The sequence below is a fragment of the Rhinoderma darwinii genome, chromosome 5 (assembly GCF_050947455.1).
Source record: "Rhinoderma darwinii isolate aRhiDar2 chromosome 5, aRhiDar2.hap1, whole genome shotgun sequence".
NCBI lineage: Eukaryota > Metazoa > Chordata > Amphibia > Anura > Rhinodermatidae > Rhinoderma > Rhinoderma darwinii.
The window spans coordinates 116,311,670-116,328,497 of record NC_134691.1 but is presented as its reverse complement, the minus strand read 5'-3'; the positions used below and the strand labels follow the sequence as shown (position 1 = coordinate 116,328,497).

General features: G+C 39.0%; 1 protein-coding gene across 1 annotated transcript in view; it reads left to right on the top strand.

The window, feature by feature from the left end:
• PIEZO2 (piezo type mechanosensitive ion channel component 2) overlaps nt 1-16,828 on the top strand; it is a 415,657-nt gene that overhangs the window by 65,382 nt on the left and 333,447 nt on the right. Inside the window, exon 3 of the mRNA XM_075828141.1 lies at nt 4,134-4,259. Within this exon, the coding sequence (XP_075684256.1) occupies nt 4,134-4,259 (126 nt within the window). The remainder of the gene's footprint in view (nt 1-4,133; nt 4,260-16,828) is intronic.

Here is a 16,828-nt window from a genome sequence, read left to right as displayed (position 1 = left end):
GTGTCAGTTCTGTCATCGTCGGGACTTGCCTGGATTGTTCATTGTACGCGTCTGCGCTTGCGCGGTTTCCGGAGCCGCGCATGCGTGGTCGTGTCTTGACGGCCCGGAGTTTAAGTATCGCGATGCCTTTTCTTTGGACGCGCACGGCTGAAATCATTCCCCTATTGGCTGATGAGCTCAGCTGACCCTGTGACGTATTGCATAAGAGGCGTAATTCAAATGATTAGGAACATACCCCTTGAAAAAGCCATCCACGCGAAACGCGCGTTGGGGTTTCTCCACCTTTGGGAGTCACCACATCCTTGGAACGATATGGGTCAGTACTAGCGGTGTTTCTTTTGCAATTGTTAAATATGTGACTACTGATTGATACATTTACTCTTCTGAGCTTGCGACAGGTTTAGCTGCAAAACATTTACGTCTACTTAGACAGCAGGTCTGGTTGCACGGAGACGTTCTCTGCTTAACTATTAAGCTCTTTATCCTTTTCATGCCTGTTACTAGATTAATCGTTCTTGCTGATATATACCGACATTGTATATGGTTGTAGCTAACCCTCGCTTCCTCTGTATCTATTTGCTGGCAAACCGCTTAGAACTACTGTTATAAACTGTTGTTTGTACTGTTTTACCTCCATGACCAACGTCCCTCTCCCATACCCTTTGGAGATATACAGTCCATTTTGATTTGTAGTCTATTTTTAATCGTGTTATTTGTATTGTCCAATAAAATATATCTTTTTCTATGCCATTGGCAAATTTACATTTATTGATAGTTTTTGACTCTTTTTCTTTCTCTTGTGTTTTCGCTGGAGGTAATAGTATTAAAAGTTAACTTACCCTGCTTCTTCCTCCAGTCCGGCCTCCCGGGATGACGTTTCATCCCATGTGACAGCTGTAGCCAATCACAGGCTGCAGCGGTCACATGGACTGCCGTGTCACCGAGGGAGGTCGGACTGGATGTCAAAAAAGGGATGCGTCACCAAGACAACGGTACGTATGAACTTCTTTTACTTTCAATCGCTGCGGAAACTCTGCCCGAAAGGGCTGCACCTTCTCTCTGATAGAGAGAAGGGGCTGCCGATTAGTGCAGAGAAAACGGGTCTGTAAATACGGGTGGAATACTGGTGACACCGGACCCGTATTTACTGGCACGGGTCCGTAAATACTGGTGGAATACGGGTCGAATACGTGTGACAAAGGACCCGTATTTACGCCAGTATTTACGAGAGGAAAAGAATACGTTCGTGTGCATGAGGCCTAAGGCCTATGGGTTATGGGTTATAAGCTACTTTCATGTTGATTTCATCCAATTTCTTGTTTTACATTATGAACAAAAATATAAAAAGTGAGGTTATGCAAGGTATGATCATAATAAGCAACTTGCACACATAATTAGATGCAGTGCCAAGACGAGCACAATTTGGATAATCTAAAACCATAATTCGAAGTCCGTTTCTTCAACTGCAAAACCATTACACACAACGGACTGATAACATCTAGATAATATCTAGATACGTTTTGGAAGTAAATATCAGGATTGCAGGGAAACAATATCCTCTGTTATTTGGCATAATTTTTTTTATTTATGCATACATATTTATTATTGTTTGTTTCTGCCAGTCTGCCAGATTCTATTTTCAAAACCACAGAATATAAACTTGCTGGGTCAGGTCAGGCCAAGTCCGCGTAAACAGTGGCTTGATTCATAGTAGCAAACATTGAGATGTTTCTCTTAGGTGGGGAACTTTTAGCTTTGTGAGACTACAAGAAGTGCAATGAATCATATTATACAAAATATAGAAGTGAACTGTGTTTAAAATGATTAATATTTAATTTTACCACATATTCATTTTTTGGCCCTGACATTTATGTGATCATATAAGACTTCACAGTACTTTTTATAGTTATAGACAGCATTTGTTTTTCTAGTATCAATATTTTACTTTTTGGACTGAATCACTCACAGTGAAAATAACTATCATGGAAAATTCTATTGGAAAATAGATAAGTAGTAAAATAAAGTTAGAAACATATTTAGCATTGATTTTTTTTAAAAAAAAACTTTGTACCATTACTTTCCACAATTGCTTAATGCAAAATGATTAATTTGAATGGCCTTTCATGTGATGCTACATTTCCCCTGTAGCGTTCACAGCAGTGAAAATGTGTGCCGAGACACAGCTTCTATCAATGATAAAAACTGATCACTGAGGGTGACAGAAGCTGGACCCATCCAGATTAGTTTTAAAGAGAGGCTGTCTTCGTCAATGAGAACTTAAACCCAAATGCAGTAAACTCACTCTAGTTGTGGTTGTAAACATCAGTACTTAATAATGTAATCAGGATGTGTGGTGGTAAAAGGGGGCTTGGAGAGAACTCTGAAAAAGTAAATTATAATATTATTCAGCAGATAAATCCAAAACTGACAGTGACATTTATCACTTTACCACCCTAGACCACCTGAGATTTACCCATTGATTACTTTACTGCCCAAGAAGATTGCAGATTATACCACTACTCTCTACTGGCACTAATTTGTATGGGTGGCTCTCAGTAGGCCCTGTTTTAAAGGAGCACTATGCAGGCACTATTGTTTGTAAGGGACACTCTCCAGGCAATACAGTTTACAGGGGGGAAATTAGTTGGCATTGTTACATTGATAATGGAGGCACTGTTCTTGCTATAATGGTACTTAATGGGGGTTTACTCTGACATTATATGGGCAATATTTTTGCTCAGCATCGCAACATTATTTATTTGTACAGTATGGTAGCATTATATATGTGTTCTGTATGGTGGCATTAGTTATGTATACAGCATGGCAGCATTGCCTATGTACACTGTATGGTGAATCTATTTATACACTTTATAATGCTCTGACTATATCTTAAGTGTGTGTGCAACTATTTGTCTGTGTGTGTGTGTGTGTGTGTGTGTGTGTGTGTGTGTGTGAGTGTGTGTGCTCTATAAATTCATACTATACCCATGAATCTACTGCTTTAAAGGAGATTTCTACTTTAACCCCTTTATATATGTCTTGTTACGACATTATGGATGTAACAGAGGGAGGTCCCCAGCCCAACCCCTCTGTATTTGCCAGAGCGTAGAGTGACAGCGAAGAGTGACTCTAACTCTGGAGAACCCTGCATATCTGCACACTACATGGGTGGCCCATTGATTTAATAGGCACAATGCAATTCTTAATTTTATTTTTCCTGGAATAATTCTGCAGAAAGATGGGCTCTTGCCCACCACATTACCCCAGAATTAACATCTGGTCAAGTGGGGGTCAATGTCAGTAAATTAGAAAAACAGTTTTGTTTTTTTAATCTGACAAAAATTTTAAATTGTCTTTTACCCTGAAGTTGTTACATTTTATTCAGCTAAAAGTCTACATTACACTGTAAGGCAGTTCAAATCCAAAGCTAAATTCTGTAGAAGGTATCTCCGAACTAACCTGACATTGGGTGTGGAGAGATGCTCCTGCACGCTGGGCGACACTGTGGCAGTACGACACCTGGGGAGTATCATCGTCAGTCCTATTGATTAGATTTGTGGTGCACAAATGGAGGTGCAATTTAAGAGCTGGAAGCAGAGGATTTATATATTTTAGTTACATCTTTAATAGTGCGCATAGCAATATGGACATGTTGGCCTATTTTATCATACTTTAATTACTAGATTCATTTGATATGCTTAAACAGAAGCTGATATTAAAGCTATTTTTGCATGTGTTACACATTCATATTAAATGCATGTAAAAAGCGTGCAAACAATAACTGCATTAAACTGTAATAACTTTCATAAAAATTGCATTTCATTGCGTTTTTTCACCGTGCAGAACACTACCACAGCAAAGTTCTTCATGTAAAGCACCATCAGAGTTAATGGTGTCCAGATAGCAGGCATGGGATTCTTTCACATTGCGCTGTCAAAACGAATCAAAAAATAAATCATAAAAAGTGATGAATATATATATAACAAAGCTCCTGGATTATACATTTGCTAACAATAACGCCAGTTATGGTAGATGTATATTTTGCATTTGTCATGTATATGAAAGTTTGTTGGTTTTATGAGTTTTCATTGTATACATATCACAGTCTCACATTTTTATTCTTTATTTTACAGGACATACGGGACGGTTATTAAAATCATTATGTTTCACAAGTTTTTCCTTCCTGTTAATGCACATCATCTTTCAAATAACAATAAACAGCTTGGAGGCCAGAAAGATAATAAACCCTCATTTTAACTGTAAGTGTATCTTTTATCAACTTGTGTTATTGTGCTGTGTTTTACATAGAGTATATCTGTGCCCTAATAATGAAACATGTGCTCATAAATGTTCCTCTTCTATTACACTGTACAGTATTTCACTAGTAGGAGCAATATTTCAGGCTCCAGTGATGCTCTTTCACATGGGTGCAATACGGCCATTTTAACATGCATATTACAGCTGCAACACCCCTTTCTCACAGGTTTCTACTGACCTGAACATAAGATTGATTGGTGATCTAAGTTTGGTTCAGTAGAACCATGGCGGTCTGGCTGTAATACGGATGCTACATTTCTCACATTATAGCCCACTTGCACCCTAGTTACTAACCATGCAAAGTCCTCCTCTTAAGGCTACCATTTATTACATGTAGGACAGATTCACAGAGTTCTGATGAATATATGTATTATTGTTTAGCCCAAAAAAAAATATATAGTTATAGCTTCTAAGTTATAAATTATTCATGTACATACCTGAGTAGCTTAAAACTAAATTTTGCAAGTGTGAAGTTTTAAAGGCTATATACGCCTTTGAAATTGTGTTAGGCATTTTTATTTAAAAAAACAATCATTGTGTCTGGTGCAACTTTCTAAATACTTTTTATCAAAAATTATTTTTAGTTTTAGAGATACAGCTGCTTAGGTTACAGAGCAGATATATATAGCGGTAAAACCTGTATCCATCCGGTCAACGGCACTGACAGTTTCAGTGTCAGCGGGTCCAGCGTGTCTCTGACACACAGGATCGAGCTGATACCGATCACATCTAAGTTCATAACTTAGATGTGATTGATAACCGGTGGATCCCAGCTGACACTGAACCCATCAGTGCTGCTGCCCTGGTATATTCAGATCTCAGCGCTAGCTACAGCTACGTAATAAATAAATGGGTTAAGACCCCAGAGCGGGAGTAACTGATATTTAGCAGTCTCCCCTCTGGCCCTAGTAAGGAACCCCCTCTATGACTTCCATTTGCTCTATTATGTAATATGGGCAAACACTTGCACTGTACATATGGGAAAATGTAATCTGTATTTCTCTATTCTATACTGCAAATATTTTACAAATTCTGCAATTTCTGCTAAGCTTGCACTCAACAAATTGTTAAAAACTATACATTTTACTAATATTCGTCGCTTGGAGAGAGCAAAATCAAAGAGTCAAAGGTGTTCCATCCTGTCAAGTCCTTTCTCCCCAAAAAGGTCTTTGCATTCCATATCCATGAAGAGTTAGTCCCTCCTTCTTTTTGTCTGTCCCATTCTCATCCGAGGGAGCAGGCTCAGCTCTTTCTCGATGTGGTAGAAGCAGTCCTCATTTATCTGGCTGTGATGGAGTTGCTCGGGCTTTCTGATTCTCTTTTTGCTCTTCCTGAAGGGCTGCACAAGCGGTTGGCTGTATCCAAGGCCACCATTGCAAGTTGAATCCGGTCTGTGATTTCTGAAGCATTTCGGTCCAAGGGTAAAGTTTCTCCCCTTCCTGTACAGAGATTCATAGTATCATAGTTGGTAAGGCCCAAAAAAGACATATGTCCATACATTACAGTTTATTATTCTGCAATGTTGATCTAGAAAAAGGCAAAACTCCCATGAGGCAAAAGCCAATTTTCCCCATCTTAGGGAAAAACTCCTTCCTGACTCGAATATGGCAATCAGAATAAATCACTTAATAAATTACCCCTCTTCAGTAATCTAGTAAACCTAATGTGTAATATTATAACACTCAAGAAAGGCATCTAAGCCCCTTTTAAACTCCTTTATTGAATTTACCATAACAAATTTCTCTGGCAGAATGTTCCATAGTGTCACTGCTCATACAATAAAGAATCCCCTTCTATTCCAGTGTAGAAACCTTCTTTACTTTAGACATAGTGGATGCCTTCTTGTTATAGTTACAGTCCTGGGTATAAATAGATCATGAGAGAGAACTCTGTTTTGACCTTTAATATATTTATACATAGTTATTAGGTCACCCCTCAGCAGTCTTTTTTTTCTAAAAGTATATAACCTAATTTTGATAATTCTACGGGGTATTGTAGTCCAACCATTCCATTTATGACTTTAGTCTTCCTTGTGCACTGGTGCCCAAAACTGTACACAATATTTCATGTGCAGCCTGACTAGGGTTTTTTTTAAAGTGCTCTTGTCATGTGCATCTTTAAACCCTTTTTGATGCACCCCATGATTTTATTTGCCTTGGCAGCAGCTTCTTGACAATGGTTGCTACAGTTAAGTTTATTGCCCGCTAAAATTCCTAAGTCCTTTTCTATATCAGTTTTACACAGTTTTTTCCCATTTAGTATGTAATGGTGACCTGTATTTTCCCTTTCCAAGTGCATAATCTTGCATTTATTCGTGTTAAACCAATCCTCCAACTTCTCCACATCCATGGGAGATGAAGAAGATTTATTAATACTCTCTTAAAGATAAACAGCATAAAACTAAGCCAGACAGGCAGAAACGCCACAAAATTATCACAATGGTCCATTCTATATAATACATTTGTTGCATTTTGCTAGATACTGTATGTTAGACACTTTTTTTTCCTTATGCCACCTCATGGATTGCATACTAAACATCAATATTTTGGACAAACAAAATTGTGCTCGCCACTAACAAATCTGGCGCATTGTACACCCCTTAGCCACGCCCTTTTTGTAGACACTTTTCAAAACTGTCTCTGAAAGTGAACAAGTGTCTAAAAACCATAAACTTTTGGCACCCGCCATGTACGCAACTTTTTGCCACAATTTGTCAAAATTTATGTCAGTCCCTGTCCTCAATGAGGCTCTTATTTCTCTATCTCATACATACACAGTAGGTCTAATTTCATAGAAAGCCATGTAATCTAATGTGTATGTTTTTGGAGCGTGGGAGGAAACCAGAGGAAACTCATCCAAATTACATGCGTCCTTGGCCATATTCAAACCCAGGAGCCCATTGCTGCAAGAAAACAGTACTAACCACTAAATGACCATGCCCTTTACAACTTAATTAGCCCCTTCACGACTGCCATATGGCTATATATGTTCTAACTGCCGATGCCCCGTGCAGTTAGCACATATATAGATGTTTGCAGCGTTCATCGGGGTTTAATGAGTGCAGAAGCTGCATCAGCGTGAGCAGCTCGGCACTAATCTAGGTGTTGGCTCTCTTTACAAGTGTCGACACCTCTTTGACTTAGTTTCATAAAACAAACGTGTTTTTTTTATGAAACTAAAGTTACAAGTGCAGCTCTGCTCACAATGAAGCAGTCTGCACTTTTCTCTCTCCCCATTGAATGTCAGCACCTCCCCCCTCCTTCTCCCTCCGTGGGCTTCTGCCCAGAGATAATGGAGCCAGTGTGCTTGTTATCTTGGCAGATAAGGTACTAAAAGTTTTGTTTTAAAGAGGCTCTGTCACCAGATTATAAGTGCCCTATCTCCTACATAATCTGATTGGCGCTGTAATGTAGATAACAACAGTGGTTTTTATTTTGAAAAACTATCATTTTTGAGCAAGTTATGATCAATTTAAATAGATTTATGCTAATTAGTTTCTTATTAGACAACTGGGCGTGTTTTTACTTTTTATCAACGCCCAGTTGATAAAAAGTAAAAACAGAGGAGTGTATGACGCTGACCAATCAGTGACCAATCAGTGTCATACACTTCTCATTGTTCCAGCCCATTGTTGCAGTGTGATTGTGCAGTGAAAGAAGCTGGGCTGGAACAATGAGGAGTGTATGACGCTGATTGGTCACTGATTGGTCAGCGTCATACACTCCTCTGTACAACGCCCAGCTGATAAAAAGTAAAAACACGCCCAGTTGTCTATTAAAAAACTAATTAGCATAAATCTAAAATTGCTCATAAATTGATAAAAAAAATGATAGTTTTTCAAAATAAATTCCACTGCTTTTATCCATATTATAGCGCCGATCACATTATGTAAGAGACAGGGCACTTATTATCTGGTGACAGAGCCTCTTTAATTCTTTAGTCTTCTTCTATCTCCTGGAGAGTGAAGGCTAACTGTTAAAGAGCTGCAACAGTATATAATATATATATATATATATATATATATGTATATATATACATATATATATACACACACACACACACACACACACACACACACACACACACACACCTAAATAACAGATAAATCTATAAAAAAAATTCCAAAAGGGTGTTTTTTACCCACATTTTTGGGACTTATTTACATGAGAGTGTAAAACGTCTGTGCGACAGCCGTTGAATCATCGGCCGACCCACAGACCTTTGCAATTCAATGTGGCCGTTCACACAGCCGTGTGAAGGGTCTGTGGGAGAATAGAATATGTCCTATTTTTCCACGCTTCACGCATCCCTCCATAGACTCTCATCTATGCGGGATGCGAGAGACATCGCGTCCCGCAGCGCCGAGCACGGGCGTAAAAAACTGCAGTTTTTCACTTCCGAGGTGTGCAACGCCCGTGTAAATAATGCCTTAGTGATTTGTCTGCTCATGATAAAAATGTAAAACTTGGAATTAATTAAACTAATCTAGAAAATTAAAGTCTCATAAGTCTTGTAAAAAAAAACAAAGTAAAAATAGTTAGGATACTCAAAGCAGTTGCAAAGTTATCGTTTAAAGGAGTGCACATCAGAAATGGAAAATTTGACCTGGACACAGGGGCATCAATGACCCTTGGTCATGAAAGGGTTAATAATACAGCTGTGTCCTCCCTATCTTTCTCTCTAAATCTGACATGATCCGAGATGTAAAGCGCGAGATGTTAAACAAACATGTAATATAAAACATATACAACTCTTTTAGGAAAAATAGAGTGTCATATATATATATACACATATAAAATCCTGCATTTGCTAACTATGTAAAAGTAGAGCATTATTTTACCTCAAAGTCTACTTTTATTTTGTGGTGAGAATTACTTTGTAGAAAGAGGGTTTCACTGTAGTTAGATTTGTGTACCTAAAATATACATATATTTAAATAGACATATAGTAAACTAAATGTATATTTTGTGGTAAAGCATGCTATGTAAATAAAAACTTATTGTGCCTGTTCAAATCTAAAGATTTAAAATAGATTTTATTTTGACATGTTATATTGTTTCCCACAAAACATTGTTAAGGAAATGGAAGTAATTAGTTGAAACCAGTTTTTCAAAACCCTGAGTAACATGTGAAATGAGCCAATAAGTATGTACATATGTCTTCAAACTGATGTGAACCTAAAGATAATATAACAATTCCCATCTGTTTAATGTAACATCTTGACAGCCAGTGGGAAGGTCCATGTTTATGTAGTGACAAGTTTTATTTTCTGTAGAGATATAATCACTTCATTAGGACCAAGCATTGCCTGCTCATATAGAGGGTTTAAATTGAAATGTTATCTTTATTGCATCATCAATACTATTCATTATAGAGAAGCATATTGTATGTGTAAAATGCACTGATGTCCTCCAAACAGAACTGCACTGCAAATGAAAATATTTGAGATTTATTGCTCTGTTAATATACCAATATACTCTGTTAATATACCAAGGCATAACTGCCTGCCAGTATAAAACTGACAGGCATCTATCAGGTCATTCCTCTGGCACGGCCTAATAGGCATATAGCCATGGCAGGCCTAGGGGCCTTTATTAGGCCCCTGGCTGCCGTGGCAACACATCGGCGGCCCACAATCGCATTTATAGGCCGCCAATGGGTGACAGAGCGAGCCCCCTCCCTCTGTAAACTACTTAGATGCAGCGATCGCTAATGACCGCGGCATCTGGTGGGTTAAACAGTTGCGATCGAAGGAAACTTTATCGCTACCGTTGGAGCAGGAGCACCCGCTCCAGCCTGCCGCCGTGAAAAGGCTTATCGGTGGTCATTAAACAGTTAACCCGTTAGCAGATCCAATTTTTCTCATCAACTCTGTGGAGCCAGAATATTTATTTTTTTCAGTGCAAACATTTGTTCCAATCGGGGGCAGCTCTGTTAATATATGTGTATGTATAAAGTGTAGCTGAAAACAGAAACCACAACTTTCATAAGACATTAAGAATATGGCAATTTTATTCTATACAGTACCTCTATATAAATTGTGTATACAGTTATGCAGAATTTCCATAACAACGCGTCACTACGACATTTGCAGATGACTGAAGCAGCTTACCCTGTACATCTTTAGAGGCAAACTTTTTTTTAGCTCTCTTAGGCCTTATTCACACGAGCGTATTTCACATCCGCGTGGCGCGCGTTAAAACAACGGACGTCATACGGACCTATTCAATTCAAAAGGGACCATTCAGACATTCAGTGTTTTTCACGCAGCGTGTGTCCGCTGCATGAAACTCACTTCATGTCCTATTCTTGTGTGTTTTTTGCGCATCACGGGTGCGTGAAAATCATGGACAGCACACGGACGTCATTCGTGTGCTGTCTGTGATTCACACAACAGTTGCTAAAGAAATTATGAGAAAAAGAAAACACCTCCTTCAGTTTTTTTTTGCTGACGTAAAAAAACACGTGACATACGAATGTCATACGCGCGTAAAAAATGCAGACGCGCACCGTACACGGATGTCACATGGAACTGCAACGCAGGAAAAAAGCTGCGTTTTTTTACGCGTAACTGACACGTTCGTCTGAATAAGGCCTTAGGCCTCATGCACACGACCGTAAAAACTCCCGTTATTACGGGTCGTTTTCTTACGGGAAGGTGCCCGTGCCGTTGAAAAAGATAGAACATGTCCTATTTCAGGCCGTAATAACGGCACGGGCAGCCCATAGAAGTCTATGGAGCTCCCGTAATGACGGGTGGCTACATGTGTGCACCCGTCATTACGGCAGCGTTGCTAGGCGACGTCAGTAAATAGTCACTGTCCAGGGTGCTGAAAGAGTTAACTGATCGGCAGTAACTCTTTCAGCACCCTGGACAGTGAATTCCGATCAGAATATAGAGCAACCTGTAAAAAAAAAATACGTTCATACTTACCGAGAACTTCCTGCTTCCTCCAGTCCGGTCTCCCGGCCGGCCATTGCCTTGGTGACGCATCCCTCTCGACATCCGGCCCGACATCCCTGGATGACGTTTCAGCCCATGTGACCGCTGCAGCCAATCACAGGTCAATCACAGGCTGCAGCGGTCACATGGACTGCCGCGTCATCCAGGGATGTCGGGCTGGATATCAAGAGAGGGACGCGTCACCAAGGCAACGGCCGGGTAAGTATGAATTTCTTTTACTTTTACCTCGGAAAGGGCTGCCCCTTCTCTCTATTCTGCACTGATAGAGAGAAGGGGCTGCCGATAAGTGCAGTGCAATTTTGCATCGAAAACGTGCCCGTAAATACGGGTGGAATACGGGTGACACCGGACCCGTATTTACGCCAGTATTTATGGGTGGGAAAAAATACGGTCGTGTGCATGAGGCCTTAGGTGATTACATTCTACTGTAAGCTAGGGGTGCTGGTCAGATAGCTCTTTTTACTGAAATGAAGCTTATCTGATATCTCCTCTCGTAGAGTGATGGACAGTCTTTTTTTCAACCATATTAACTATATAATTTTAGTAATACAAGCATATGAGGAGATCACTGTAAAAATGTTAATAATATTTGGTACATATATTTATTGTTCAGGAGATTTACTTTTTTGTATTGGGCAGAAGGTAGATACATTTGTTATGCTATTATATCTTTTAGATTGAGATTCAACAGAATCCACTTGTGACATTTAGATGACATTGGTTGCTGCTTGAGTTATAAAGCACATATGTTATTATTGGGCTAAACACATGTGACTTTGCTTGCATTTTGGGAAAAAGCACAATGAAGAAGTAACATCTGATTTCCTGGGCAGGTATTGATTGAAACATCTGTCAGGAACTGAAAGAATATTTGCTTCTTATTTTAAATTCCTGTTCCAGTTTGTTTTAAGTATATAAGAGCAATTTTCATGGAAAATAGTTTGGACAACTAAGGTGACTGAACCATCTAGCTTCTGTGCTGAAAAATATAATTTCTAATAACTTATTTTGTATAAATAATTATACAATATGGCCTACTTATTACCTGCTTGTTATTCTCACTTTAATTTTATTGAACCAATATTAACTTTTAGAATAGAACAAAGATAAAGGCTATGTTCACATTTGAAAAGATTTTTTTTTTAAATTTAATAAAAAATGTGTATCAGTGTGATTGGTGCAACTTTGTAATTACATTTTATTAAAAATGATTTGTATTTTTTTAGATACAGCTGCTTTGTATCCTGTATACAGAGCAGTGTATTGTGCGCTGAAACCTGTATCCGTCTGGTCAGCGGCACTGACTGGTTCAGTGACAGCGGGTCACGTAGGATCGAGCGGTTATCGATCACATTTAAGGCCCTATGCACACGAACGTATATTTGCGGCCGCAATTCATTTCAATGGGCCCATGCACACAACCGTAGTTTCCACGGTCCGTGCATGGCCCAGGAGCCTGGACTGTGTTTTGCGATCCAGGCTCATAGAAAATAATGCGCGCCTGCATGTGGACGGCCCGCAATTTGCGGGCGGCTTGCGAGTGACACTCCCCTGCCGGCCGACCTGAAAATCACGGCCGTGCACATGGCTACGGTTCCTAACTTAGCCTCAGGTTCATAACTGATATGTGATCGCTAACAGGTGGATCCTGAGTGTCAGAGACATTCAGGACCCGCTTTAACTGAATCCGTCAGTGCTGCTGATCTGACGAATTCAGGTCCCAGTGCAAGATACAGCCTTGGGCAGGATACAAAGCGGCTGTATCTCAAAAAGTACAAATAATTTTTTATCAAATATATAGAAAAAATTGCACCAATAACATTAATACAAATTGTTATCTAAAAAAAAAAAACTTTTTTAAATGTACAGAGTACCCAAGGTATATTGTTGTAAATTGTATTTAAAATTAGCAATGTAGGATATTCATAATTTCTATAATACAGTATATATCTTAAAGTAACTCCACTTTAAGGAAAGGATTTCACATCCATGATGAAAACATGAATATAAATCTTTACTACAGGTCTTATAATTGTTAAGCAGAAATAAAGATTTACCAATGTAATTGATAACTTTTGTACATAAAAATGTGTTCATTTTCACACTACGATATCATATTTCATTATTTTTTTTCTCCATGTTTAAAATGTCTCTCTTCCATTTTTATAATTCAATGATGCTCTCGGCCAACAAAGAAAATTCAAACGGCAAGGAAAACGCCTTTTTTTAAATGTGCCATATGTACCAAAAATGGGACCTACATAAAGTCCATTAGTCCTACAAAAAAATCAAAGTCTCATACAGCTACTTGAACAAAAAATAAAAGTATTGAGTGCCGGAATGCAAAGAGGAAAAAATAAAAAAATTGCTTTGTCCTCAAGGCAAAATTTGGCTGTGCCTTAAAGGGGTTTTGTGAGTTCATAAAAACAACAAAAACACAGAAATTACATTCATACATGGTAATAACCCTTTCAGCATTAAAATTAAATTCCTGCCGCTATCTGTATCCTCGTTGCGCACCATTTGTTTACATAGGTGGTTGTAGTTGTGGGGCGTGCCATTAGATTCAGCTTGATCCTGAAGTTCTATGCAGTTCTCATTTATCGCACTCTGCGCTCCTCCTACTAGAACTGCAGCCTGCTGAGTATAGCGGCCGGTCCCTGTAATAGCACGTCACTAGTGACATCCTGTATACTGGGGAGTGACTAATGGTTCCCTCACCATAGGATAAGTATACAGGATGTCACTAGAGCAGGAACAAAATATCACGTCACAGTTCACTTTTCTTAAAGTAAATAAATTACAAGCTTTGTCTTGCGTCCGAGCTAAGCTCCCTGCCATCAGAAAAGTTTATCTTGGAAAACCTCTTTAAGGGGTTAACTGGTTAATGACTAATGATGAGTATGCTCGTCCTGTTGATCGTGCTGTCATAGCAAGTGTGCCCATGCAATCAGGAGCAGGGCAACCACTGTAATACACAGCTGCAGCCCCACTCAAACGACGGTGAGCAGAGGAACCTCTAAATGACATGGCATTCAAAGGAAAAGTGGCGGCCCATATCTAATGTCGGAGATCAGAGGAACCTGTAAATGCTGCGGAATTCAAAGAGCAAGAATGAGGGAGGACCCCCTTTGATCATGTCACACGGATCGAGGCCAATACCTTATATGGTCAGACAGCCCAGGTTCCATTGAAGGACTTCACGGCTATCTAACCATATTTCCTGTTGTTAGAACATACTAACAGCTGCCTGTGTACTATCAGTACACAGGATAATGTACCGGCATACTGATATATGGCACTACCTTATAGTTAAAAAACAAAGATTGAAATTAAAAATCCCCCTATGGTATTAAAAAAAAAAGTAAACTGGAAAGAGAAAGATTTGTAAGGCTGCGTTCATATCTGTGTTAGGGCTCCGTTCTGACGTTCCGTAGTCGACTACGGTATTCATTCCGTCAAAACGACAGAACCCCTGCACAACGGAGACAAGCGGAAACCATTTGCACCGGATCCGTCACCAATCAATAGTGATGGAAACGGAAAACTATGGTTTACATTTGTGCCAGGTCCCCGTTTCGATGGAAAGCTCAGACGGAACGTTGGAGCGTAGTCCTGACGCAGATGTGAATGCAGCCTTAAATAAGAAAAATTTGTAAAAACAAATACACACTAGTTCAATTTTTTTTTACAATAAATAAACTTTATTAAATATAGTCCCAAACATAGATTAATATTACCCATGTTCGGTACCGTCGCGACCATAACAAACTGCACAATGAATTTAGAGCATCATTTATGATTGGTGTTGTATGCTGTAAAAAAGTACAAAAAAACCAAAACTGGAGCAGAACTTTTTTAAGCATTTTTGCCAAAATAAAATTATCATGAATTAAACTCTAATGTATATGTACCAAAAAACATCACTTACATAAAGTTTAATTCGTCCCACAAAAAACAAAAGTCTCATACAGCTATGTCAAACATAAAATTAACCCTTTGCAGTCCAAGCCAATTTTTGTTTTTCATTACCCGAATTCCAAGAGCCATAACTCTTTTATTTTTCCATTAATGGTGTGCTGTGAATTTATATTTTCTGCGGAAGGAGTTGTAGTTCCTATTAGCACTATTTAAAGTATGATATGATGTACTGGGAATGGAAAAAAGTCTTTGGAAATAATATGTTGAAAACCTCCATTGTTTTTTGGGTTTCGTTCTTACGGTTTTAACTGTAACTTTATTCTGCTGGTTAATGTGATTACAGGGATACCAAATGTATATATTTTTTAATGTTTTACTACTTTCACAAAAAAAATTGTTATTAAAGAATAGTTTGTATCGCCAGATTCTGAGAGCCATAACTTTTTTTTAATTCTTGTGTCGTTTGAGCGATATACAGTGAAGGAAATAAGTATTTGATCCCTTGCTGATTTTGTAAGTTTGCCCACTGTCAAAGACATGAACAGTCTAGAATTTTTAGGCTAGGTTAATTTTACCAGTGAGAGATAGATTATATTTAAAAAAAAACTGAAAATCACATTGTCAAAATTATATATATTTATTTGCATTGTGCACAGAGAAATAAGTATTTGATAACTTTGGCAAACAAGACATAATACTTGGGGGCAAAACCCTGGTTGGCAAGCACAGCAGTCAGACGTTGTTTGTAGTTGATGATGAGGTTTGCACACATGTTAGATTGAATTTTGGCCCACTCCTCTTTGCAGATCATCTGTAAATCATTAAGATTTCGAGGCTGTCAATTGGCAACTCGGATCTTCAGCTTCCTCCATAAGTTTTCGATGGGATTAAGGTCTGGAGACTGGCTAGGCCACTCCATGACCTTAATGTGCTTCTTTTTGAGCCACTCCTTTGTTGCCTTGGCTGTATGTTTCGGGTCATTGTTGTGTTGGAAGACCCAGACACGAGCCATTTTTAATGTCCTGGTGGAGAGAAGGAGGTTGTCACTCAGGATTTTACGGTACATGGCTCCATCCATTCTCCCATTGATGCGGTGAAGTAGTCCTGTGCCCTTAGCAGAGAAACACCCCCAAAACATAATGTTTCCACCTCCATGCTTGACAGTGGGGATGGTGTTCTTTTGGTCATAAGCAGCATTTCTCTTCCTCCAAACACGGCAAGTTGAGTTAATGCCAAAGAGCTCAATTTTAGTCTCATCTGACCACAGCACCTTCTCCCAATCACTCTCAGAATCATCCAGATGTTCATTTGCAAACTTCAGACGGGCCTGTACATGTGCCTTCTTGAGCAGGGGGACCTTGTGGGCACTGCAGGATTTTAATCTTGCCCATGTTGTACAGGTTAGAGTCAGACTGATTAATTGGGTCTGTGGACAGGAGTCTTTTATACAGGTGACCATTTAAGACAGCTGTCTTTAATGCAGGCACCAAGTTGATTTGGAGCATGTAACTGGTCTGGAGGAGGCTGAACTCTTAATGGTTGGTAGGGGATCAAATACTTATTTCTCTGTGCACAATGCAAATAAATATATATAATTTTGACTATGTGATTTTCTTTTTTTTTTTT